This window comes from Carlito syrichta, unplaced genomic scaffold (assembly GCF_000164805.1).
Source record: "Carlito syrichta isolate Samal-C Ts95f unplaced genomic scaffold, Tarsius_syrichta-2.0.1 Scaffold315938, whole genome shotgun sequence".
In the NCBI taxonomy this organism is placed as follows: Eukaryota; Metazoa; Chordata; class Mammalia; order Primates; family Tarsiidae; genus Carlito; species Carlito syrichta.
In genome coordinates this window covers 146,597-171,842 of record NW_007260034.1, presented here as the reverse complement: position 1 = coordinate 171,842, position 25,246 = coordinate 146,597, and the positions used below count along the sequence as shown (strand labels likewise).

The 25,246-nt window shown below is 37.2% G+C and overlaps 1 protein-coding gene across 1 annotated transcript in view; it reads right to left on the bottom strand.

Moving 5' to 3' along the window:
* Positions 1-295: 295 nt before the first annotated feature.
* The window catches only part of LOC103276131 (glutamate receptor ionotropic, delta-2), a 148,140-nt gene continuing 123,189 nt past the window's right edge, over positions 296-25,246 (bottom strand). The window contains exons 3-4 of the mRNA XM_008073536.2: positions 5,672-5,912; positions 296-2,775 (exon numbers count right to left, since the gene is read on the bottom strand). Of these exons, the coding sequence (XP_008071727.2) occupies positions 2,353-2,775; positions 5,672-5,912 (664 nt within the window). The 3' untranslated portion in view covers positions 296-2,352. The remainder of the gene's footprint in view (positions 2,776-5,671; positions 5,913-25,246) is intronic.

Genomic DNA, 25,246 nt, shown 5'->3' with positions numbered 1-25,246 from the left:
AATAAGACAATTCTCTTCCAAAAAATGTGCTCACAGAGACATCCATAGAGAAAAGCAAATATATTGTTGGTTCAAATAATCTCAAATAGCAGAAAGGCAGCCTTTCATTGATTTAGGACACCACTTAGAATTATTTTTAGAAAGTCACTTATTTTGGCATAGTACTGCTAGTAAAACTTAATGTATTTTATATTTAATTAACGCAAGACAAGTTTTCAGAAAAATTTAGTTCAATCTGTGAAAGAGTCAACATTTTCAAATCTTACAGTTAAGACTTCAGCAGTATGAGAGAAAGTTTAGAAAACATTTTTATTAGACAAATTATTTAGACAAATTATACACAGAAAGCTCTGCCACTCATAACTGAGGCCTCCAAAAATGTTTTGTGTATTTGTATAATAGGCAACACATCAAAATAAGCCTATTTTAAATATTATACATGGTTAACAGTTTGTTGATAGCTAAAATCACTGCAACATCTGGTATGTCCCTATATAGCTTGTTGTAAAGAATTTTTTGTTTTGTTTTAAAATCAGAGTTGTGAATGAGATCATGAATGTTACAAGGGAAAACAAGTTGTGCATGCACTTAGGTACTTGTTACCCTGGAAACAAAATGGTTTTTGCATGATAAGAAATTTTTCTGCCTTACACAGTAGACAATATTTGAAGATTTAGTACAAAAACAGTGACAATACAAGATGCTCCCCAGAACAGAATTAGCATCAAAATATAATATATCTTAAGAATATACCTTTTAATTTCTCCTAAAGCAAATCACATAGGTTGATTCCTACATCAATCCTAGCCACAGAATGAATTAGATTAAAATAAGTGTATGGCTGCAGAAAAACACAGAATAAGTTCTTGCTTCCTACTTACCACGTTTTAATTTAAGGATTGCAAACAAAGTTCATTCTACATCGCTAACAGGTAAGAATACTACTTTAAAAGGGTTTGTGCACAAAGAGGCACTGTTTTTGCTGTCATTCTTCTAGATTCTTGGCACTAATGTAAAAAATACATAACTCCTCCAAATAGAACTAAATAAAAAAGGGGGTCAAGTTGAGAGCCCATTATGGTGATTATATTTTCTTCTTTAGGACAATGTATGACAGTAATTTAAGGCCACATTGCTATTTCTTGAGGGCTCCCGCTCTTCCCCAAATAGTTATTGTATTGATTGGCTTACTGCTTTGGAAGAGGATTTTTAACCTTCAATGATCTACGTTTAAACTCTTCTAGAACTCTATGTGCTGTTGTGGATGTGATGCAGCTAATAGCATTTTTCACTTAGATCATTATTAAAAGTAAAAGTATCAGGGTTAGCTTTGTACACGGCTGAATAACAAATGCAAAATCTACTCAAGTGAGTTACATCTAGGAACAAATATTAAATTGCCCTGGATGTTTTAATAACAAAAGTATAAAATATTTTTTGTTGGCAAACAATGCAAATTGGAATAACATTAAAGCAACCTGCCTTTTCTAACTGAAAAGAACCCCTGCACTATACATAGTTCCTGTATACAATACTTTTATTTAAACTAAAGCTTTATTAAATGAATTGCAATAGCAATGGCTGCCTTTGTATATATATATACACATTGTATAGGTGCATATATATGTATATATATGAGATACTAATTTATTTAACACAATAGAGGCTTCTGCCATATGATAAAGTTTACTGTACATAAGAAAAACTTTTAATACTGTACAATCACATAAAGGTCATATGCACTGTTGCAGTGCAAGAGTTGTTTTAACTGTAGTCTTGACTGGCATATTAATGGCTTTTTGTAATCCTACAAATTGCATTCTCATCTGATGTGGCCTGAATGGTCTTTAAATTGTTTTATAGATACTGCAGGGGTTGCCTTTGGTCCACAGTTAAAGGACACTCAACAGCAGTGGGGCATTGTATGGATGCAGTAGAAGAATGTAAAAAGACTGAAGTTATTGCAATTATATTTTTAAAAATAGAGAAACGTTACATATGAGGCCTTTATGTAAAATTAATCCTGCATATACTTTTAGTATACTCAGTGCACATTTCCTATACTTGATGTACAGTATATGAAAAGCAGACTAATAGGATCCTAGTATACTACATTCTGGGGGAACAAGTTGAGTAATGAAAAAAAGTGAAGAAAAATGTACGGAAAGAGAGGGAAAAGAGAGAGAAAAAAATAGAAGAGAGAGAGGAGGTGGGGGGGAGATAAAACTAGAATTGTTACTAATAATCCTGATTTTTTGTTTAAAGTTACATCCATGTTAGTCCCACAATATTACAGTTGCTCCTTGCAAAGGGAGTCCTAAAAGGAAACAGTGAAGAGATTTTGTTTGATGCTCATATGGAGGTGCCTCGGTCTGGATCATTACCCAGATTGAGCCCCAGGGTAGGAGTTGGTTGATAAGGAATAGATGACATTGTTTTTATAGGACTCCTGAAAAAGCCCCCGTTAGGTGCCCTGTGCCTAAAAGGGCCAGTTCGGTGCTCAGGCACGTTGCCAAAAGTGAAACCAGAGGCAGCTTTAGCTGACAGTGTGCGGCTAAGAGTCTGGATTTGCTCTGGGATAAAGGTTGTTGTGGTAATATGAGTGTTCCTGAAATCACTGATTTGCTCCAGTGCTTGTCGTGTTGGCAAAGTGTCAATGTCCAGAGGGGTCAAGTCAATTGACGAGGTGGAAAACTGTTTATGGGGGCTGTCGTCATCTGTGCACAAGCTATTTACACGTCTATGGAGGTGCTCCAGGTCAATTTCCTTGTCATCCTGGAGACGAAGAAAAAGAAAATAAGGTTCTCATCAGTACTAGCTTCCATGGTTAAAAAAAAAAGTAGTTCAGCAAACATGTAATTAACTGAACTTTGGGGGTTTATTCATTTAACAAATATTTATTGAGCACCTAATATGAGCAAGGCACGGTGCTAAGTTCTGGGGGTAACAATATGATTCTGAGATAAAATTATTTATAATAAATATTTTTCTTGCAATCAAGGTTTTAAAATGAGCATACGCCACATGCAACTATAAAGATATGGAAGCAGTAGATGACTGATTGCGATTCTATGAGAGACAGACTCAGGCAAAACTGTACAAATAAGTATGGCTTTGGCAACTCCACCCCCCACCTCTTCTTTATACATGCTTTATTCTCCTTTTTCAGAGTGTCTCATTCCAAGTTAAATTCTTGTTCTTTCAACCACTTATCCTAACCTTAAGTTTCCATTCTTGTAGGAAAATGATACAGTGTTTCATACTAAAATGTTAGTGACTGTTAAAGAGTTATTTCTTATGGGCCAAAGACATGTGAGATTATTTAGAGAGAGCAATACTCAACACAAAATAAGCAATTTTTTTTTTTTTTGAGTTGGAGTCTCACTCCGTCACCCAGACTGGAGTGCAGTGGCACGCTCCCGGCCACCGCAGCCTCGACCTGCTGGGCTCCGGCGATCCTTCCGCCTCAGCCTTCCAAGTAGCTGGAACTACAGGCGGCACTAACACGCCCGGTTAATTTTTGATTTATTGCCAAGTTGCCCAGGCGGGTCTCGAACCCGTGGGCTCAGGCAATCCACTCACCTCAGCCTCCCAAGGCGCGGGATTACAGGCTGAGTCACCAAGCCCGGCTGAATAATCAATTTTTAATTGGGGGATTTCATACACTCAAGGTATCTAGTGCCTGTATCAGGCAATATTGTGAGATCTATGAGATATTTAGAGACCCCCTTCAAGTAAGGATATGTGAGTGGTAGCTTTAGTTCAGGGCCAGCTTTATGCAAAACGGACTCAAAACCAAAGATGCTTAAAGCTATGCTAATGGCATCTTGTTAAGAACTCATTTGATAAACAAAAAGAAGTAAAATCTCATATTTCTGGAGTTAAAACCAATTAATAAATTCTTTATGATTCTCACTAAAAATTAGTACTACAGCCTAATATTTGAAAAATAAAACTAGGAAGAAACAAAATTGTTCTTGTTATCAGTTTTATTTATAGCCAAGTTCAATAAATTAAATTTATGTAATTTAAAATACCTATTAATCATAAGAGGAGAAAATATTTGTTCATAGGATCTAGATTAGCGTTACAAGTTAGAATGGAGTATGTATTTTTTTCATTGTGCTATTATAGTGTTCCTCAGTGAAAAATATTTTGATGTGCATCACTGTTTTTCTTCCTCCTTTCTCATTTCAAAATCCAATAAAAAATATCCATTAATGCAATATTATTACTGAGACTTTAGAGGGTTGAGACATATAATTTTATGGTTCCCACAGCAACTGTAATGTAGTCATCCATCAACAGATATAATAACGCAAAAATTTAATATCATGTATAGTAATTCAAAATATTAGGAGCTTGGGGAGTCCTTAATTTCCAGATTTTTGAGAATATGCAATCTTGGCTATAATGTTGCATTAATGTGGTCTTTTGCATTGAATCCGTGTCAACAGAGATACCAGAAGCTTATTCCACAAAGAAAACACTATGATAAAACCTGATTAATTTTTAATTCATTCTCCACTAATTTAGGATGGATGATCATTCACATAGGTAGGAAGCTAAGAGTCATCTTTGCTAAGACGAGCTTTTTCTTAGAAATAGTGCTGATCAATTTTGCATATAAGGTGGTAAGAAGGAATCCTTAGAGTACTTTTGAAAACAATCTGTTTGAAAGAATACATTAACATGCAAAAATTCATATGCAAATGAGAAGTCATTTTTAGGTTTGCATTAAAGCAGAACTTTTCAGGATTTGCCCTAGGCACAAGTTAGTTAGTCAAGTTCTAGTTACAGGAAGTTTAAAACTTTCTTTGAAATGATCTGTCAAATCAAATCATTTTGCAAATTCAAATTGGTTTTCATTTCAATTTGTGAAGCTCTAGTGGATATGATTTCATTATTTAAAACATTCTTACCCCCTTGTTTCGATGGAAATAAGATAAATGCATCAAATAGCTTATTTTGACATCAGATTTTCTCTAATTTATAAATATCATAATTTGTGGTAAAAACACGGCTTGGGTCACTTGAAGAGAGATGTGTAATTCTGCATCTATGCTTTCAGATATCTAGATAAAAATTAATATGGCCCTGAAGTTAAGCTGACAGAAAAGCAAAGGAGTAAATTGAATTCTGGATGATTTCATGATGTAGACTTAGTAAACATGGGACCACTGAAGAGTCAAAGACATATGATCACATCTATAGAGCTATATGTACATAGGGGGAAACAATCACCAGAGGTGAAGAGAACAATCTGATCATTTGTACTGTAGTACCGTATTTTTTAGGCCCGGTCTTCGAGACACAGAGAATTTACCTACAAGTTAAGTAACTAATTGAAATAAAATGGCAAGCACTTCTGTGAAGTGGTTAAGGCCTTTAAAAATCACTGAATTAAAGTCTGTTCTGAGATTTGGGAGAATTTCAAAGCCCCTTATGGCACATGAAATCCTCAGTCTTTCAGTCACTATAGTCCACTCTTCACTGAGCTGAGATGTCCTAAAATTGGTCTTATCAATTTTTGTATTTCGCAACCTTACTTTTAATCTACAAAGAAAGGATAAACAATGGCCACTCCCAACTCATCCTCCCTGGAATCATCCTCCTGGAAACACAACCTGCTTGTTGGGTCAACTCAGAGCCAAAGTTCTCAGTCAAGTACCTCTTTTGATGGGACCCGGGAGCCTTTCCTCTTGTTCCACCATGTCTCCAGCATGGCTATGAAGCAGGAGAGGACAATTCCGGCAGCCAGGATACAAAAAACCCCTGCAAAGCTTTTAATGTCCAGGGCGCCTCCTTTTTGCTTTGTGTCCACTGAGGAGTACAGGTCACACTGGCCATTCTTAGGCCACCATTTGTGCTTCAGGATGTCCATGTCACCGTTCTGCTGAAGTTCCAGGATCCTTCGGATGAAAAACACAACCGCGTGTTATTGCAGACACAGTTATTGGCTTGGCCCACAACCCATGCTTTCATAGTCCCAACTCTACAAGATGGTGACTATCAAGGGGAAATGAATATATAGATCAGTGTGTAGATGGAATTCAAGGAAACGGAAATCACCATTACTTTGATCCTGCAGACATTTGCACTGCAGTGCTTTCCTCTCCATCTGTCCCTTCCTCCCTCCCTCCTCCCTTCTTCTCTCCTTTTTTTCCTATTTTTCTTCTTCTTTTGGTTTCCTCCTATAATGCTAAGTATTCCCCCCCTGGTTTGTTGCTTCGAGTTTTCACAATTACATTTCAGAGGCACTGTTTTTATGTGGTTTCAAGCTGCTGCAGTTCTGTGTTCCTTCCCTCCATACGGAGTGATACTCTGGATCTTAATGCTTTTATGAAGAATGTTTTGTTGCTTAGAGTAATACACTGGCATAATGTCGCCCAGCATATGCTACACACAAAGAAATTCAATTAAGAAGACTTCTATTATTTAACACAGTGTGAGAGAAAGCCTTGGGACAAGTTTGAAGTTGATAAAATACATCGCTTTTTGGTTTTTCACACATCTGATCTACTTTTCTTTTTAATGCCAAAGGCAAAGTTATCTTACCTTGGAGAACAAGAAGAAAAGTTGACCAGAGGCTTTCAGAAGTAGTTAAATTCAAATAAGAAATACCCTTCCTCTTCCTTTTTTTTTTTTTTTTTTTTTACCCTGGAGTCTGAGGATAGCTGCAAAGACTGCAGCTTTTTAAAGTGTGATTTTCATAGAGAGATCATTCTCAATTCCAGATACTCCTTAGCCTGTACCTGAGATCAGCCTGGTTTTGGCTTCCTCCAGCTCTGCTCTTTTTCACAGGGTGAGGAAGGTCAGGTCAAGGCTGTGTGCCTGTCCAGGGTGTGACCATCCTCAGGATTCCCTGGAATTTTCTGGCTAACAGCTTTTCCAGTGCTTTTCCAGGGTCCATTAGGCCTGTTCCCAGGGATGTCCTCCTGAGAACAGATCTCATGGCCATGTGTACACCACAGATCTAGAAAGAGGAGAGAGTGTGGATGGAGTTCACATGTATGAGCTCAGGTACATACACCTATGTGGGAGACCTTTCACTGTGTGGGGCAGAACTGGAGATGGGAACAGAGAGGTCCAGAGGACAATCCCCTCTGGGTCAGCGCAGACCTCTCAGCTAGTCACAAATGAAACACTCGAATCTGGCCTCCTAGGAGTCATGAAAGTATATTTGTCAGGGTAAGAGGACAGACCATATCATAACTAACAATTTTTAGCTTATTTATAATTTTTACATAATTAGACTTGGGATACCTGGACCTGCATTTGTACTCTTGCCCAAGAATCTTGGATTATTTGGAGCAAGATGGCTTAGAACTAAGAGAGAAGAAATGAGTTAATCTGGATGGAGTAAATCACTCACTTTCAGTGGTTTATTACCTTTTTACATGTTGCATGCCATCCATGCGGCTAGAAAAAGGAGCAAACTGGTAAAGGGAAGAAGATTTTGCGTACTGGGGGTGGGGTCAACATTTAACTTGAGTTAAACAAGAGTGAGACCAACCCCAGAGGTTGTGATGGTGAGTCAATCCATACCCTTCTCATCTCCCTTGGGTGATCAAGTCTCAGCCCTGGTGCTGGCACTCCATGACTGACACTCCAGGACTGACAGTGCATTGGAACCTCCCTGCAACTTGGACCTTCTCTTCTCGCTTCTTATGAAATCGATCTGTTCTTCACCTCAGCAAGTTGCTTTAAAAGGTCAGTTAATTTGATGACTTGAACTTACTAAAATTATTAATGAGTTACATGTCACCCTTATTCCAGCTTCCATCCCAGACAAAGTCATTTGCATTTTCAGAATTTCCAAAAGTGCATTAACAGGAAACAAGTACGTAGAAGGTCTCTGCAAGAAAAGGGTCTTGTGGTTGTTAATTTTGAGAAACACCCTCTTAGAAATTTACAAAGAGTTCAGCCTACTAGAGGTTCTGAGAAGACCTGCAGTAAAGAAACCCCATATGATTTTGTTTAACTCAGCATTTCTCAAACCTAGGATGTTAATTCCTCTACCCTCATTTTTCTTCCCAAGCCATTTTTCTTTCCAAGTAACATATGATAACCTATGGAGTTATAGGGTTTGAGAAATAATGCCTTGACCCAAAGAAGCAACTCTGTGTAAACATTTCCAGTGCAGTGTTAGGTACTACACAAAGACATAATCATAGCATCAGTTACTGAGTTGGTTTATTCATGAATCCCATTTAAACGATGTCGGCATTGCTAATCAACAGGTATAATGTTACCATTTTACAAGATGAGTAAGTTCTAGAGATCTGCTGTACAGCACAGCACCTAGAGTTAACAATACTGCATTGTACAGGTAAAAATTTTTTAATAGGATAGCACTCATGTTAAGCGTTCTTACCACAATGATAATAAAAAATAACGGCACATCCTTTAGATATTTGCCTACCTAAAGACTCTAGGTAATCAGAACATAATTGAATGTCTTATAGGAAAAAGCTAGCCATTTTTGAACAAATAACTCTTCTTCAATTTAAGTTTATAAGTACTTGTAGGGATAAAAGGAAACTATAACAACTTTTGCTTAATGAGAATATAACTGGGCACAAAATGAGAACCCGTTTCCCTGAACCACTCTCACCCCCACTGTATTAGTGTCTGTGAAAATGTAAGTATTTTCCTTCATAGCACTGATTCTCATTTGTAATTACTTGACTGGAGTTGGTTCCTCTTTCTAGAATGTGAACTCACCACCTCCTATATTGCCTAAAACAAAGCAGATGTACATTTATGGATAAAATATAGTCAACATAGTTTTTGGTAAACAGACTCTGCTGTCAGAGCCTTTTTTATCATTGTTGCTATTTTCTGATTTATTTCATTCTCAACTTATTAATGTATCCATTTAAATAAATATTTAAGCAGTGACTTCATTCTATACATTTCCTTGGATACAAATTTATTCTAAACCACAACGGTACATTCAGCCAGAATGGTTTGGGCAACACTCTGAAACCATTTCCCCCCTAATGCCCTCAATACATATTCATTCCTTTATTCCTTCATTCAGAAACAAATTGCTGTCTTCTCTTTCTCCTCAGTGGTATCTAGGGCCCCCATGTTTCATTTACTTAATCTGTTTTCTTATTTTTTCTAATCCCGGAAAATATTTTGACTTTAAAAATACTTAGTGAAGTATATATAGTACACCTAACCCACTTCAATTCTCATAGCAGTTAAAGGCCTTAAATCAAAATGATTTGTTCAATTGCAGAATTTTCAGTTTCAGTCAGATGGGCCATAGGAGTTCACTGAGGATAAAGAGGGAAGGGTCCTCTTAAGGTGCCTTTAGGCACCATTATGCCTCAGAGATCTCTCCGTATGTTTAATCTCATGGGCACTGCAGTATGAATGGCTGAGGCATTGCAGGGAGACCTCATCTTTAGAGATATACGGAGCAATTGGGTCACAAGATCCCTCAGTCAACCCCACCATATATTCCAGAAATATAGACTGGCATGGGCGGGAAATGTTGGAAGGGAATGAAAGTGTTCTGTAGATCCAGAGTTCTGTCAAAAAAATCTTGTCACAAAATCAAATGCACCTGGAAATTTCATCAGAAAGGACTTACAACTGCCTTCTTTTACAATTATTTAACAAAAACCTTATTTAAAGATTTGGTGGGCTGGCCCGGTGACTCACACCTGTAATCTCAACACTTGGGAGGCCAAGACAGGAGGATTGCTTGAGCCCAGGAGTTCAAGACCAGCCTAGGCAATAGAGCGGGACCTCATTAAAAAAAAAATTTCCTAGTGAGGGGCCATGTCTGTAGTCCCAGTTACTCAGGAGGCTGTGACAGAGAGAAGGATCATCTAAGCTCCGGAGGTCAAGGCTGCAGTGAGCTGTGATCGTGCCCCTGTACTCCAGCCTGGGCAACAGAGTGAGACCCCAACTCAAAAACCAACACAATACAACAACAACAACAACAACAACAACAAAAGATTAGGTAAAGAAAGTTTAGTAACATGTAATGCACTGCTTTAAAGCCTGACAGGATAAATCCTTATAATAAATGAAGAGACATTGTCTTTTCAACAGAACTACCTACATAAGCATTTTTGGGGCACAATATTCAATCTGGAGAATGGGCCACCTGAGACTCAATCCTCACCACTACACAATATGCATGTGTACCCCCTGAATCTAAAATTAAAAATGAAGAAAAAAAGAGTAAGGGTTAAATTTACTAAGCATTGCATGCAGAGAATTTAGCATATTGAGATATTTGTCTAAGACAATGTAAAATGCCAACTCCTTGTATTGGAACTTAAGTATAAAAATCAAGCAAAACAATAACCACAAAATATTTGGTAAAGAAAGCTTAGTAGCATGTAATGCACTGCTTTAAAGACTGACAGGATAAATTGTTATAATAAAGGAAGAGAAAATTTCATATCTTCCCAAAGTACTGGCCCTTTTAAATGAAACTTAAAAACACCCCTAAAGGAGAGTTTTACTTTCTAGTTATAAGTGAAAATAATGTGTGTGTGTGTGTGTGTGTGTGTGACAATGCCAGAATCTAGTTGTAAAATTCAGAAAACTTTTGGGTTTATGGGATGATAATGTTTTGTTAGATGTACAATTTCCACAAGATGGCAGTCTTTACTTGTGGAGAACATAGAATTACTGTGGTTATAGGTAACTTGTGGGTTTGAAATGCTGAAATATAGACTTCTGGGTGTTTTTTGTAAACACTTAAACTATTAGAAACAAAGTTATGAGACTGTGATAAACAATTAAATAGCTAAAACCTCTTGGAGTGTAGTCAGAGAAATTTCTGCCATTTTTTCTCCAGGGTGATAGATGACAACATGTACTTCTGAGGACTACTGTGTTGAGAATTGATGAGACCACGTATGAAAAGCATCGTGTTCATGGCTTGGCACGTCAGAAACTAAAATTATTGTTGTCATCATGTATGACTGCTGTTCTTCCTTTGGACCTGTTCTGGTCCATTCTTCTTCATGGAGAGTTAGTTATATGTTCATATGAACCAGCGAATCATTGATTCAATGACAAGAACATCTCATTTCCATCTTTTGTCCAAAAGTATCGAAACATTTGTGATCTCATTGAATAAAGAAAGTTAGAAGTCCATAAACCCTAACTGCAGTTTGAAAGTGGTTAATAGATCAATCCTGCACACATTGAATTCTTTATTGATATAAATGAGAAAATTTCAGGGGAAGAGAGTAGGAAATCAAAAGATCCTTTTATATTCAAATAAAAATATCCAACAGGTCCAGGCGTTAATCTTGAAAAGCTTTTTACTTACTTTGAAGATAATAGTCTCATTTGTGTTTGAGACTCGCACTAATTATTGATCCCTTATCATCTTTAATCACTACTCTAGGAATTGATTTTCAAATTAATGTGTTTGTAGCAAAACAGGTTGCTGAAAGTTGGATGTAAATTTCGAATCCCACACAGGTAACTTTGATTTTGTCTTTGAGTTCTGTGGCAGTCTATACGTTTCTTTTAAATTTTATTGGAATCATGGCCCTTTAGGTAAATGCCTACTAAGCCAACTGTAAAAGTTTTACTAGTTATCTAAGAAAATGACAACTGTCTTTTCAGTTGTTTCTACTGGGAAAGAACTTGGAGATAATCAGAGTTTGTTTTTGTTTTAATACAGAAGTTATTTTTTTCAGGCCATATCTTATAGGAACTGTTTTTTTTTTTGCATTGGAGTCTCTCTGTCGCCCAGATTGGAGTGCAGTGGCCGCTCCTGGCCACCGCAGCCTCGACCTGCTGGGCTCTGGCGATCCTTCTGCCTCAGCCTTCCAAGTAGCTGGAACTACAGGTGCGCGCTACCATACCTGGTTAATTTTTTGATTTATTGTAGAGATGAGGTCTCACCAAGTTGCCCAGGCGGGTCTCGAACCCGCGGGCTCCGGCAGTTCACTCGCCTCAGCCTCCCAAAGCATGGGATTACAGGCTGAGCCACTGAGCCGGGCTATAGGAACCGTTGTGACTCTTTCGATCAGATTTCCCACCTCCTGGAAGCATACAAGGGGAGACACCCCCCAAAACCCCAGAATTATCTTTTCCTTCGGATAAGATGGTCAACCAAAGTTTTTATGGAAGTTTTGAGAAGATTGTATCACAATTTGTGGAAGAAATGTCCTGAGTTGTGGTAAACAGGTAACTAGTTCTTCCATCATGACCACACACCTACACACACTGTGCTGAATGTTCACCAGTTTTTGGCCAAAAACAGCATGACCCCCATGCCCCACCCTCCCTATTCATCTAATCTTGCCCCAAGTAACTTTTTTTGGTTTCCCTGGATGAAAAGAGTCCTCAAAGGGAAATATTTTGCTGATGTGGAAGCACTAAAAGGCATCAAAATTGATGAGTTCGAAAACTGTTTTGAGCAGTGGAAAATGCATCTCATTAGGTGTATTGCATCAAGTGGAGTGTACTTTGAAGGTGACTGAAATTTAAACATGTAAGAATAAATAAAAATTTTTTTTATAAATAAACTCCATGTTTTTTGAGATCAGCCCTTGCAAACCATTAGAAGGAAAAAGACTGCAGACATTATTTCTTCTCTCTCCCTTTTCCTTCCCTCATTTTATAGGTAAAAAGACTGAGTAATATAGAATAATAATTTCCTAGATTTTTCACATTCAACACACAATCTCGCTGCTGTAAATGTTAGGCAACTTTTTTCAGGGACTCACAAAGATAGTCAGTAGTTGAGTTGGGCCCAGAACTCAGGTCTGTCTTTCACCACATTTCTCTCCGTCACCTCATACAGCCTCTAACATGTAACTACTCAGAAAGAAGCTCTCTCTTTCGGTTTCAGAGATTTATTAGACCCTGAGTAAAACTGTCATCAATATGCTTCCTCTAAACCAAACAATATAATTATAATTATAGTATGATTGCAAATGTATTCATGCTAAAATTGGGTATGTAAAGAAAATGTAGCTTTTCCCTATAACTTAATTGATCTTCCTTAGGAGGACTGTGCCCACTGAGCAGCAGCAGAAAAGCTAAATTTAGCTCAATATGATTTAAATTTTAATCTCATCTAATAATTTAACATGTCTCTAGCTAAGTCTTAATCTACTTGAGAGAATTACTTGATTCTTCCAATTCCTTCTCTTTTCCCTTCCTTTTTTTCAAGATGGCCTCAGGATTTATGGAAGACAGTTATATTTCTCATATAGGGAATTTGGGGGAAAGGCAGTGGCTAGTCTCTTGCAGGTCCTTGAATATGCTTTGGCAGCGAAGCACATTTGAGGTGGGGTGGGCCTGGGTCCAGTTTCAGAGATTAATTAGTGACTGCTGTTAAAGTCTGCAGGTTTCACATGCTGACGTTGGTTAATGGAAGGTTTGGAGCTCCCCTCAACTGACTTGGCCTTGTTTGGCTCTCTGGGATGCCGTACACCCTTCTGAGGCTCTGCCATTTTCTTCACCACGACTGTTATGTAGCCCTTCAGACAGTAGTATGGCCTCACCTTGTTATTCACTGTGGAGAGTTCCAAGGCAGGCCCATGTTCTAAGAGCATCGACACCACAGGGGAATAAGGGAGGCCTGGGAATGAAGGTAACCTTAGATTTTTCCTGACCACGCGGCTCTGCCTTCTCAAATATCTGAGGCCTTCTTGGCTGGTATAGAACCTGGTGTCCCCTAGGAACTCACCTCAGAGACCTTAATGGGAAGGGAAGCATTAGGCCCTCTCTCCTTGGCATGCCTTTCAATCAGTCTAATGCCTCTCTTCTTGTCCTTCTCCCACTCCTGATCTTTGTCAGAACATTTTGGCCAGAAGAGGTGAAACTTCTGTTTTTCTCCTCATTGTCCCTATTACATCCTAGGTCTTTCAGCTTCTTGTCCTGTCATAGTGAAAGAGAATTCTAGCTACATAATGCTAGACACTCTGTGATATGATATCTTGTAGGCATTTCTTCAATTTGGAAGTACCGAGGCAACTTGGAGCTAGGGATTGGTGCGAATGAAATACACCATTTTAATATCTCAAAAATATTTTATTTGTATATACTTATGAGTTTTATGTAACCAAAACTAAAAAGATATTTAGGATAGAGTTCCATTACTCAGTCATGTTTAATGTCAGTTATCACTGAGAAAGAATTTGAAAATAACTGAAAAAAAATTATTTTTTTTCACCCACTGACTAGATCTGTTTTGGTATAGAATACCCACATTATTAAATTCATTTTCTGAATTTTCACAAAACTTTCCTCACCATGGTTACTGAGAAAATATTAATAATAGCATGCAGATAATTTTCAGAAAAACTTCAGCTCAATAGGTTTTTCATTCATTCATCATTTCTTTCATTCTGGTCTTAAAAAATGTAGGTAAACTTGAATTGAAGCAAAAACACTTTTCAAAGATTAAGATTTAAGCAGTTAAGTATAGTGGCACTTTGGCATATCTAATCTTGTAATTTAAGCATGAGAATTGTAAAAATAAATCCTATCATTCCCTATAAATTAGGCATCAATTGATTATTTCTCTGAAGTAAAATCTCTTAGTAATCTGTTAGTAACATTAAATGCAACAAATATTAATAACATCTAATACCACAGTAATACCAAATAGCCTAAGGGCAATTATTAGAAGTTATTGCTTTTGTTTTAACTTTTAACTATTTCTTTCAGCTAATTGTCAGTTGCTTAAGTCCAATCCACTAAGATTATCTAAGATCAAACAGGTTAATAACACTTCATGATATTTCAAATAAACTCATGAATGTCATCTTTTAGACCAAGGGTCAGCAAAACATTTTTTTGTTGAGGACCAGATACCAATATTTTAGACTTTGTGGGCCATCTGGTCTCCATCACAGCTATCAACTCTGTCTTTGTAGTGTGAAAGCAGTCACAGACAGTATATAAACGAGTGGGTTTTATTTAAATAAAAACAGGCCAGGAGCCAGATTGGCTGGCTAGTTATAGTTGCTGACCTATTTTGGAAACCTCAGAGTAAATAACTCTATGAAGTCAACAAGTTTTCATTTCAGTGATAAAAATATTGAAGGCTTCAAGGACCTAGTTAAAGTAGAAATTATGTTTAGAACCAGAGATTTTGACTCTTATTCCTGTGCTCTTTTGACTGTGTATTAATACATACGCCTGATATGCAGTAATTCTGTCATTATGTGTGCAGTTTTAAATAAGTACAGAGTAATCACATGTTGATTTTGCATTTGATCTTGTAGAGGATTTCATGTAAACACTGTATATTAACAAAGGCAGCATAATCCCCCCAGTGAAGTTTGAATTTCTTTGGTTTTCTGATTATCCTTTAATATACTTCTGAACATTGATCCTGTTATTGGGATCACTCATGTTCTGAGAGAGTGACTGTTTTACTTATTCAAGATCAAGTGATATTTGTCATTTGAGACCTGAATTTGTTGAATCATTTCCTGTGCAATGACAACTCTAGCTTGAAATCAACGGGATATTAGCAGATATTAGGCTCCTGAAAAATAAATTCCAGGAAAGTGATTATGATTTGCTAAGAATGGGCAAGGCAATTAACTGAGGCGGAAAAGGTGGTGCCTCTTTTAATCAAAAGATATAAAAATGGTCTTTAATTATGTGTGACTAGAAGTACTGTATATTAATGAGATGTTTTTCAGGGCTGGTAAAGAATTACTCCACATGCTTATGAGAATGACAGCATGTTAGTACTGGAAAGGATTTGGGAGATGAGATCATATTTAACTCCTGCCCAGGGAGGTGAAGTAGCTGATCCAGCTGCCCACTGCAGGCTTGCGTCTACAGGGTTGGATTTAATTATAAACTCAGTTATTGTAGAAGGGTATTGCATATCAGAGACTTGTATAAAAAGAGAAGCTAGCTTCCTGTGTTGCTTCAAATCTGATATCTCACTTTCAGATTTGAAAAAAGGTAATTTGATGAAATACTTAATTGGTCAGATCTGTTTTTCTTATTCAGAAAACAATGTCTATGTCCTTACGTAGTAACTATGTCTTCCTAAGGCATCTTTCTTCTATGTATGGGTAAGAAACTGTAAACTTTATGCAGAATATTTTCTAAAAGAATACCAATAATAAATGCATGCATGCATAATGCTGCAACTTGGAAAGCACTTACACAAATATTGCTATTATTTGATTTATTTCTTAAAATAACCTTGTGAGGGAGAAATCATATTGATTGATCCATTGATCATTTACCCCCTTCTCCCTCTTCCAACCCTCCCCCCGACTCCTTAGTCTTGAAAAAGACTTTAAGAAGGCTGATAATACCAAGGTCTCCTTTTACAGCTGAAGAGTTTGAGGCTCAGAAGTGAAGGAAAATTTCCCAAAGCTATGCGACTGGTGAGTTATTCAGCTTTCAAACTCAGGTCTTCTGACTTCTGCACTGCTTTTGAACACATCACCAAGATCTTTATTATCCCGAGAGACTTGTATAAATGGAAGCTGTCTCTTTATTTCCTGCTTCTTTATTAACTAAGAGCTTGCTACTCGAGTCCCTTAGCTAACACGTATTCCATTGTATCCATTTACAAACATTACACTGTTCGCAACACATCCTGATATCCCCAGAGAGCCACATGAATATCGCATGAGTTCATTAATCTCTTTGTGATTGGAGTAAACGTCAAATGAATTCATTACCATATGAGGCACTTAGGGGACTTTGCCAATATTATCAAAACAATGGAGTGTGTTCAAAATAAGGAATTGGTATCCTGAAACCTTGTCTTTACTCACTGTCAATCAACGTATCATGATGTTTCTAATTCATGCTATGCAGGCTGTCATCATTATTCCAATGAACTTTTTCCTTAGAGTTTAGACAATCCTCCATAAAAGGCAAACTATTAAATAATGCTTAACTATTTTGAAAACTGCATTATTTAATCTTTTATATTTAGAACAATTTTTATGTTCAGATATTGATGAGTTTTTCTGTTGACTCTGAGAACCATCATAATTTATAGATATGTTATTTGGTTGGAGAGGAACCTTAATATTGAAATATATGATGCCCATTCAAATTGATCTCCCTAGGTTAGGGTCATCTCCTTAAACTGTAAGCCTTGCACTGCCGAGGAGGGGAAAATCAGCCCTGTTCGCAGAGAAGCAATTGCTTGAAAAATCAAATTAGCAACATGACGGATCTCAAGACTTTGGTGACTAGTGAACTTTAATTATTATATATTTTATGTGTTTATGCTGGCAGTAAAAGTCAAGCACTCATTATAGAAATGGCAGACATGATCTTTCATAAAATGAATGCTGGGCGGCAAATGAATAGATAATCAGGATAATGAAAGCAAGCCAGAAAGATACTGGAGAGCTGAGAAGACCCAGACAATGGCTCCCACTGAGGTAGAGGGCATAATTGCAATTGGAAAGAGAACACTTTGGTGATCTTTTAAAATGTCAACTTCATCCTTAAGCTCAGTGTGATATTTGGGTTATAGGGTAAAGGGGAAAACTCTTTCATTCTGCAGTAAGAAACCGGCACTGATCATCTCTGTTTAGTACTCTCTGCTTTCCTTATGCAGACCTTTCAAATCCATGTTTATGAAAAAGTATATAAACTTAAATTTATTTTGCTTCGCATATTGTATATATTTTATGAATAGTTTTGTATCTTTGATTCTGACAATTAAACTAAAATAAGTGGTATCTTGAAGTGTGTGCCATGTGTACAATAGATCAAGATCATGATATGTATCTTTGGCATGGTGTTAGGAGAGAAGGCTAGTGAAAAGGATGCCTTTTTGCTTTTTTTTTGAGTTGGGGTTTCACTGTGTCGCCCAGGCTGAAGTGCAGTAGTGCAGAGGCATAATCATGACAATCATGGCTCATGGCATCCTTGACCTCCTGGGTTCAAGCTATCCTTCCACCTCAGCATCCTGAGTAGCTGGGACTACAGATGCATGCCACCAAGACTTGCTAATTTTTGATGTTTTGTGGAGATGAGGTCTCACTATACTGCCTAGACTGGTCTCAAACTCCTGGGCTCAAGCAATCTGCCCCCCTTGGCCTTTCAAAGTGCTGAAATTACAGGTGAGAGCCACTGTACCCAGTCAGGAGAAGGATACTTTTTAAAGAAACATTCTCTTGAACATTTACTTGCATAAATATGAAACTTTTAAAAGTTGAATAACAATTTAAGCACATGGAAAGAATGTATTATCCTGAGAACTACTATAGTAGGCTTTACTTTAACACTGGAGAATTCTTTTGTGATGCAAACAATATCTCCTAAGTTAGAGGTTGTACATGGATACATACTTTAAAAATAGCATCAGGGCATAATTGTATTAAAGTTGGTGGATAAATTTTGTGCATTTAATTCAAGCTGTTAGCTAAGAGTTAAATCATTAATAATAGTACAACCTTGGTAAGATAATTTTGCTATATTTTACCCACATTTTTATAGATGAAAGGTCTAAAGAATTTTTAAAAAATTAAATTTTAATTTTTTGGATGTGCTATATTATAGTTAGCATTATTCCATGTTTTCATTTTTTTAGTATAGTGTTAAGACAGTAACATAACATAGACTTTTCTAGATCTAACTAGAACCATAGGAAAACAATCAGTTTCTCTTCATTTTGTACATTTTATTTATTTATTTATTTGTTTATTTGAGTCAGTGTCTCAATCTATTGCCCAGGCTGGAGTGCAGTGGCACAATCATGGCTCACTGCAGCCTTGACCTCCGGAGTAGCTGGGACTACAGGCACACACCACCACATCTGACTTATTTTTTGATTTTTGTAGAGATGAGGTCTCCCTATGTTGTCTAAGCTGTCTTGAATGACCAGACTCAAGCAATCCTCCCACCTGGGCTTCCCAAAGTGCTGGGATTTTTGGTGTGAGCCACTTCAACTGGCCCAGTTTACACATTTTAATAAGTGAATTCTATTTGCTAATTTCTGGAGAAAAACCAGAACAGTTTGTTGGACATTAACCTGAAATTTTGCTACTGTGTGATTCCACTGCAGAGTGGTCATGTGCTCTGAAAGGGGCAGCACTGTGGAAGGCACTGGGCAAAGGTCACCAGCCCTAATCTCCATTGTGATGACATTTAAAGATGGGGCCTTTGGGAGGTAATTAGGGTTGGATGAAGCCATGATGGTGAGGATCTGGTTTGAAGAGATTAGTGCTCTTATAAGAAGGGACGCCATCAAGCTTCTCGTTCTATTCACACAAAGAGGTTGTGTGAGTACACAGCAAGATGGCGGCTTTCCTACACTCCATGGAAAAGAGGCCTCTGAGTGAAATCTACCTGCCAGCATCTTGTTCTTGGACTTCCCAGCTTCCAGAACTCAGAAACTCACTTTTGTTGTTTAAGCCACCCAGTCTGGTATTTCGTTAAGGCAGCCCAGTCAGACTAATACACTAATACACATGAAACGTTCAACACAAGAGCGATATCATGATTGCAGGGTTATGGCTGTCACTTATGAGCCACTTTTCTTTTTAGTACTTTTCCAATATTGGAATTTTTCTTCTGGTTTTCTTCCTTCTCCCTCTGTATCATATCTGGGGTGAAAATGGTCTTAGATTCAGAATCTTTGGAATTTATTCTTTTTCTTCTCCCTATTAATATTTAAAGTCTTAGATTCAGAATCTTTGAATTTATGCTATTTCTTTTCCCTACTAATTTAAAATTTTTTTAATAAAAAATTATGATACCTACAAATGTTATATATTTATTTTTAAAAATGTTATTTTATAATTTGTAAAGCATTTCTATTATCACTTTACTGTATCTCACCCAGTTGATAATTAAAAGAAGTATTCCATTTTATCATTTGCTTTGGCAAGCAGAGTCTTCATATACAAGTTTCCATTAATTTAACTCCTGTGATGTGAAAATTCTATATTTGGAATATTATCATCTCATCTGAAAATAAAACATTTGCTAATGAAAACTTACTGTGTAAACCAGAGCGTGGAAGAGTTATTTATTTATTTATTTATATTTTTATTTTAAAGATGAGGGGGTACAATTCAGGGTTAGGTACATAAGTGGCCATCATACAGGTGAAGTTTGGGCCTCCCATCAATCCTCACTTTGCCTGGTTTAGGATCAGGTACCATAATTAGTGTTATGTGCTACACCCCTGACCTCCCTTGGCAGTGTTCCACTACTGCCAATCCCTTTCATGTAGTATTATGATACATGTTCAGGGTCCACTTACGAGTGAGAACACGTGGTACTCAGTTCTTTGTTTCTGTGATAGATCACTCAGTATGATGGATTTTTTTTTTCTTTTTCCCTTGCTGCCCCTGATCCATGACTCTGTACATTGCCACTACATCCCCTTGATTGACTGACTGACTAACTGACTGGCTGACTGAGATTCTAAACCCACCCAAGTTGGATGGAGTAATTTAAACCATAAAAGAAACCAAATTTGTTTTCAAGCATTTCACTTATAACTTGATTTGACAAACGTGATCAACTTCTTAAAGTAAATTGATTATAAGTCATTACTTAACACAAGATGTCCAAAAACTTTATTTTGAATGCTAAGAGCTAGCTAGCTTCACTTTCACAGCCAATGTTCATTAAAATGGGAGTATCATCAGATGTATAGTGTTTGATTTTAGGCTAATACTGAACACTCACTCTTTGGGTATGTGTAAACAATGATTTCTTAGTAGGAATAAGGATTCCTTAAGTAGGACCATAAGTTTTAAATAGAACATCTGGATTCCTTTAAGTAGTTTCAGGAATAAGTCTGATTAGAAAGCTTGAAGTGTTAGTTTTTTTTTTTCATGAAGTAGCAAACTGAGGTGCTCTGACATAAATGGTTATTTATAAAAAATTGCACAATGTGGTATAAAGTTGCAGTGAGACTCATCTAATTCCATGCAGAAAGGATAATTGATGTGTTACTGCTCTACTTCACAATTTAGTTTTCCCACGCATGGGAGATATGCTGGGAATTAGTCTACTCCATCTTCTTAATGAGACTTATCTATTACCTCAGATAATGTATCTATTTTCTTCAACCAGCAGGACTAACTGCTTATAGTAGTGAAGTTTTCAGCAGTTATTAGAAAGAAAATTTACCAATAGATATAAAGGGAATAGTCTATCTTCCCATGTATCTATGTGATTAGATAAAACAAAATGGTGTGACTGTGCTGCTGTTATGAAAGGGATGTTGACTCCCACAGTTCCTATGCAAACTCATGACAGCTGCTTGCTATTTTCCATGATAATAGCAAGAGTTATATGCATGACAATGTTTACTTACTTGATGATATTATGGGAGGCTACAGTAACTCAGAGAAGAGGCTTGATAAAAATTGAGTGCCATTCAGTCCTGATAACAATTGTTAGAGGGATTGAGTGGCTGGTCTCTTTATTCAAAAGTAGGTCTGGCAAATACTGTATATGTGTATGCACAGAATGTAGACAGTTGCAAAGTCCTTTATTTCTCTACCCCAAACCCGATATAATCAGCCTCTCAAATCTGTTCTAAGCCTTGGTGACTTAGAAATGGAAGCAACCTGGCTAAGTGGGCATCTGAAATCTTTGTATGAGCCTCAATAAATGATTGTGGAAATGCAATTTATCCATTTTTGAATAGCCAATTATATTTGTCAGCAACAAAATTGTTCAGAATGTTGATAAATTGTCAGAAATCTTTACCTTGTGTATGGTGGTAAGCAATACTGGATACTACACTGTGTTTCTAGATGAGAACAAAAAGATCATACATTCTGATGAAAGTATACCAATGTATATTCAAGCTACATTTATCAATGCAAATAATGGCATTCCACATACAACAAAGGATCACACTACCACAGCAACAAGGGTAATGTGAGAAACAGACCCACTTTGTAGATATTTACTACCTGTGTTGGCTTATTCTCTATGAGAGGCTACACTCTATGAGACTGTAGCAAATACTTTTTGAAGTAGTTTTTCTGTAGTTGCAATGAAAAAAGAGCACTTATATTCAGATCTGGTCCTCCCAGTGAAGACTGACCTGTAACATGTTTCAGGGGAAATTATAGTCATGTGCCTCATAATGACATTTTGGTCATCAATAGATCACATATACTGCAGGGGTACTATAAGATTATAATACCATATTTTGCTCATACCCTTTGTATTTCTAGATGCACAAATACCATTGTGTTCCAAGTGCCTACAGTATTCAGTACAAGTTTGTAGGCTAGGAACAATAGGCTGTACTGTAGAGTCTATTCATGTAGTAGCCTATTACAACTAGGTTTGTGTAAGTACACTCTGTGATGTTGTTACAACAATGAAAATATCTAATAATGCATTTCCCAGAATTTATCCCCATCATGAATTGGTGGTTGACTGTAGAAGAGCTGATTCCAAATTCCTTGTTATATTAAGCACCAAGGTACAGCTCACTGAGTCTTCATGGTGATCCATAAGGCTCTCAAGATCCCCCAGGGACTTTCATATATAAGAATTGGTCTAAGATGAGTAACAAGATAAACTGGCACTGGGAAGAACATCTCTGGTAGATATGGAAGAAAGAGGAGAGTGGATGTTACCACTTAATGTCACTTATCATAGTCTGAGAACTTTGTGCAGACTTCCTAGGTTTCTGAATATTTCTTTTTCAACATTTGGATTCCATCTTCTTTCAGTCTTGGGCAAAGGCTGCCTATAGGCATATAGATAGGAGGTGTAGCATATAACATCCAAGAAGATCATATCTAACAATCTGATGGTGGGACCCATTACATCCCAGCATTCTTTTGAAAATCTACGGTAACTACTCAGTTTCCCTTCTTTTTTCTTCTGCCCCCATGCCAGCCTTATTATTTTACTTACAGTAAATCAGGACATGATACATATAGAAAACGAAGGCTGCAAAGGCTCAAAAGGCACACCTTTGATATACTATGTGTTTTAGTGAGCATAAAATAAATGGGGGATATGGATTCTACCCACAAAACTATTTGCAAATACACAGGTAGATTGAAGGCATACACATAATCAATGGTTGTTGACCAAAGAGAAGTCAAAGAATGATAGTGAGGTACTGATAAGGTTTAGGAAATTTTAAGGAGGGGAAATAATTTAAGGACTGAGATTTTTTGAAAAGAAGAATGTAGAAGTTAAGAGTAGGTGTATTAGAGTTGGAAAAACTCGGGGAAAATTCTGGTATCATTACTTTCTAAGTAAATACTGGTAGAGTAATATGATCCTTCTGAACTTCAGTTTTTCTGATCCATGGACTGGAATATTGATCTTAAATTGTATTGAATATGCAAAATGCTCAGCATGTTATCTGATGTATATTAAGTTCTCAATACCAGGTAGCCATTGTTATAATAATTTTAAAGACGAATGTGGTGCATCCATGATGATACCATGGAGCCCATTTGCAATAGGGTTTCAACTTCTTTTCAGAACTGAACACTAACACAGACAATAGTTAAGCCCAAACCCACAATACTGCCTAAGGTCAAGTGCCCATTCTGAGATTCTAGCTGAGAAAATGAATGCAATGTTTGAATGTTTGCATGTGCTGTGGACTGAATGTTTATGTCCTCCGCCCCCCCCATCATATGTTGAAGCCCTAATTGCCAATGTGATGGTATTTGGATGTGAGGCCTTTGAGACATGATTGGATTTAGACGAGGGTATGAGGGCGGAGCTCTCATGGGATTAGTGTACTTATAAGAAGAAACATGAGAGAGTCCTCTTCTTATCTCTCTCCCTGCCATGTGAGGATACTACAAGCAGGCCGCTGTTTGCAAACCAGGAAGAGGGCCCTTATCAAGAACCAAATTGACCAGGACCTCGGTCTTAGACTTCCCAGCCCCAAAACTATGAAAAATAAATTTCTATAGCTTAACCTACCCAGTCAATATTATTTTGTTAGAGTAGCCCAAGCAGACTAAAATAGCATGAAATATTGAGAGAGTAGGTGACAAAGCAGGCAGCTGTGAAAAGCCTAGGAAAATAGGGAGGTAGTGAGGATGACAGCATGATGCTTTTAGGAAGGGGTTAGAGGCCTTGAGAAGACAGTGGGGACAGCTTCGATTTCAGAATCACCCTTTAATATGTTCTTAACCGTGTTTTCACTAACCTCTCACCGACCTGGGTTTAGTTTGAGAGACAGAATGTGATTTGGGGTGAGGACACTTTCATTTCAATACAACTAGCTCACTCTCTAGATCTCTTGTCAAGTTGAGACAGAGGATGCCACTGAAGGCCTTGTCATTGTACAGCAAATTCACAGATGCACAGGAAGCAACATAGTAAATCATTGTCCTTCTCAAGAAGGCTGCAATCAATAATGCCACAGGAGCATTTCTCCCCAAGAACCATTCACGGTCTGGAACTGTGGGAGACCCATTACAATACTGAGAATTTGATGTGGAAAAATGAGAGAAATAAAACAGTTCACTCACCACAAAAGAAAAATACACGAAAAGCAATACCAACATAAGTTTAATTATAGAGTCTTATTCTCACCCTAGGGGAATTCATATATTCAGATGCCAGCTACAGATCAACAAAGAGCACATGGGTAGATTTGTTGTTATTTATGAGAATCTGAATCCTAGACTTTTCCTGAGGACAAATTTGATATTTTATACTGGGCAGAAGAAACAAGGTTGTCAACTGATTCACCTTCTATCACTCAGAATTCACAATACTTAATGATCCTGTTGTCTGTAATATTAAAAATTTACTTTTATTGACATTGTCGGTGCATTTTTCATTTCTATGAGTTTCTGAGAATTTGAGAAGAATGACCATAGCCTAAGCTATAAACTGGACTTGGAAATTCCAGCCAGAGTTTCTGCAGCATATTAAACCCTCAGTTTAACTCACCTCTAGTTGTCCCTGTAACACATGCACCAACTCTTCCAAATTTCTTCACAATTTTCATTTTATTTTATTTTAAAGATGTGGAATACAATTCAGGATTAGGTAGATAAGTGGTCATTGTACAGGTAAAGTTTGGGCCTCCCTTTGGTCCCACTTGGCCTGGTTTGAGATTAGGTCCTCTTATTGATGTTATGTTTCCCCCTCCCCTGACAGTGTCCCGCTACTGCCAAACCCTTTCTTACAGTGTAATGATAAGTGTTCAGGGTCCACATATAAGGGAGAACATGCAGTACTCAGTTTTTTGTTTCTGTGATAGATTACTAAGTATGATAGACTCTAAGTCCATCCAAGTTGCTGTGAAGTTCATAATTTTGTCCTTTATGGT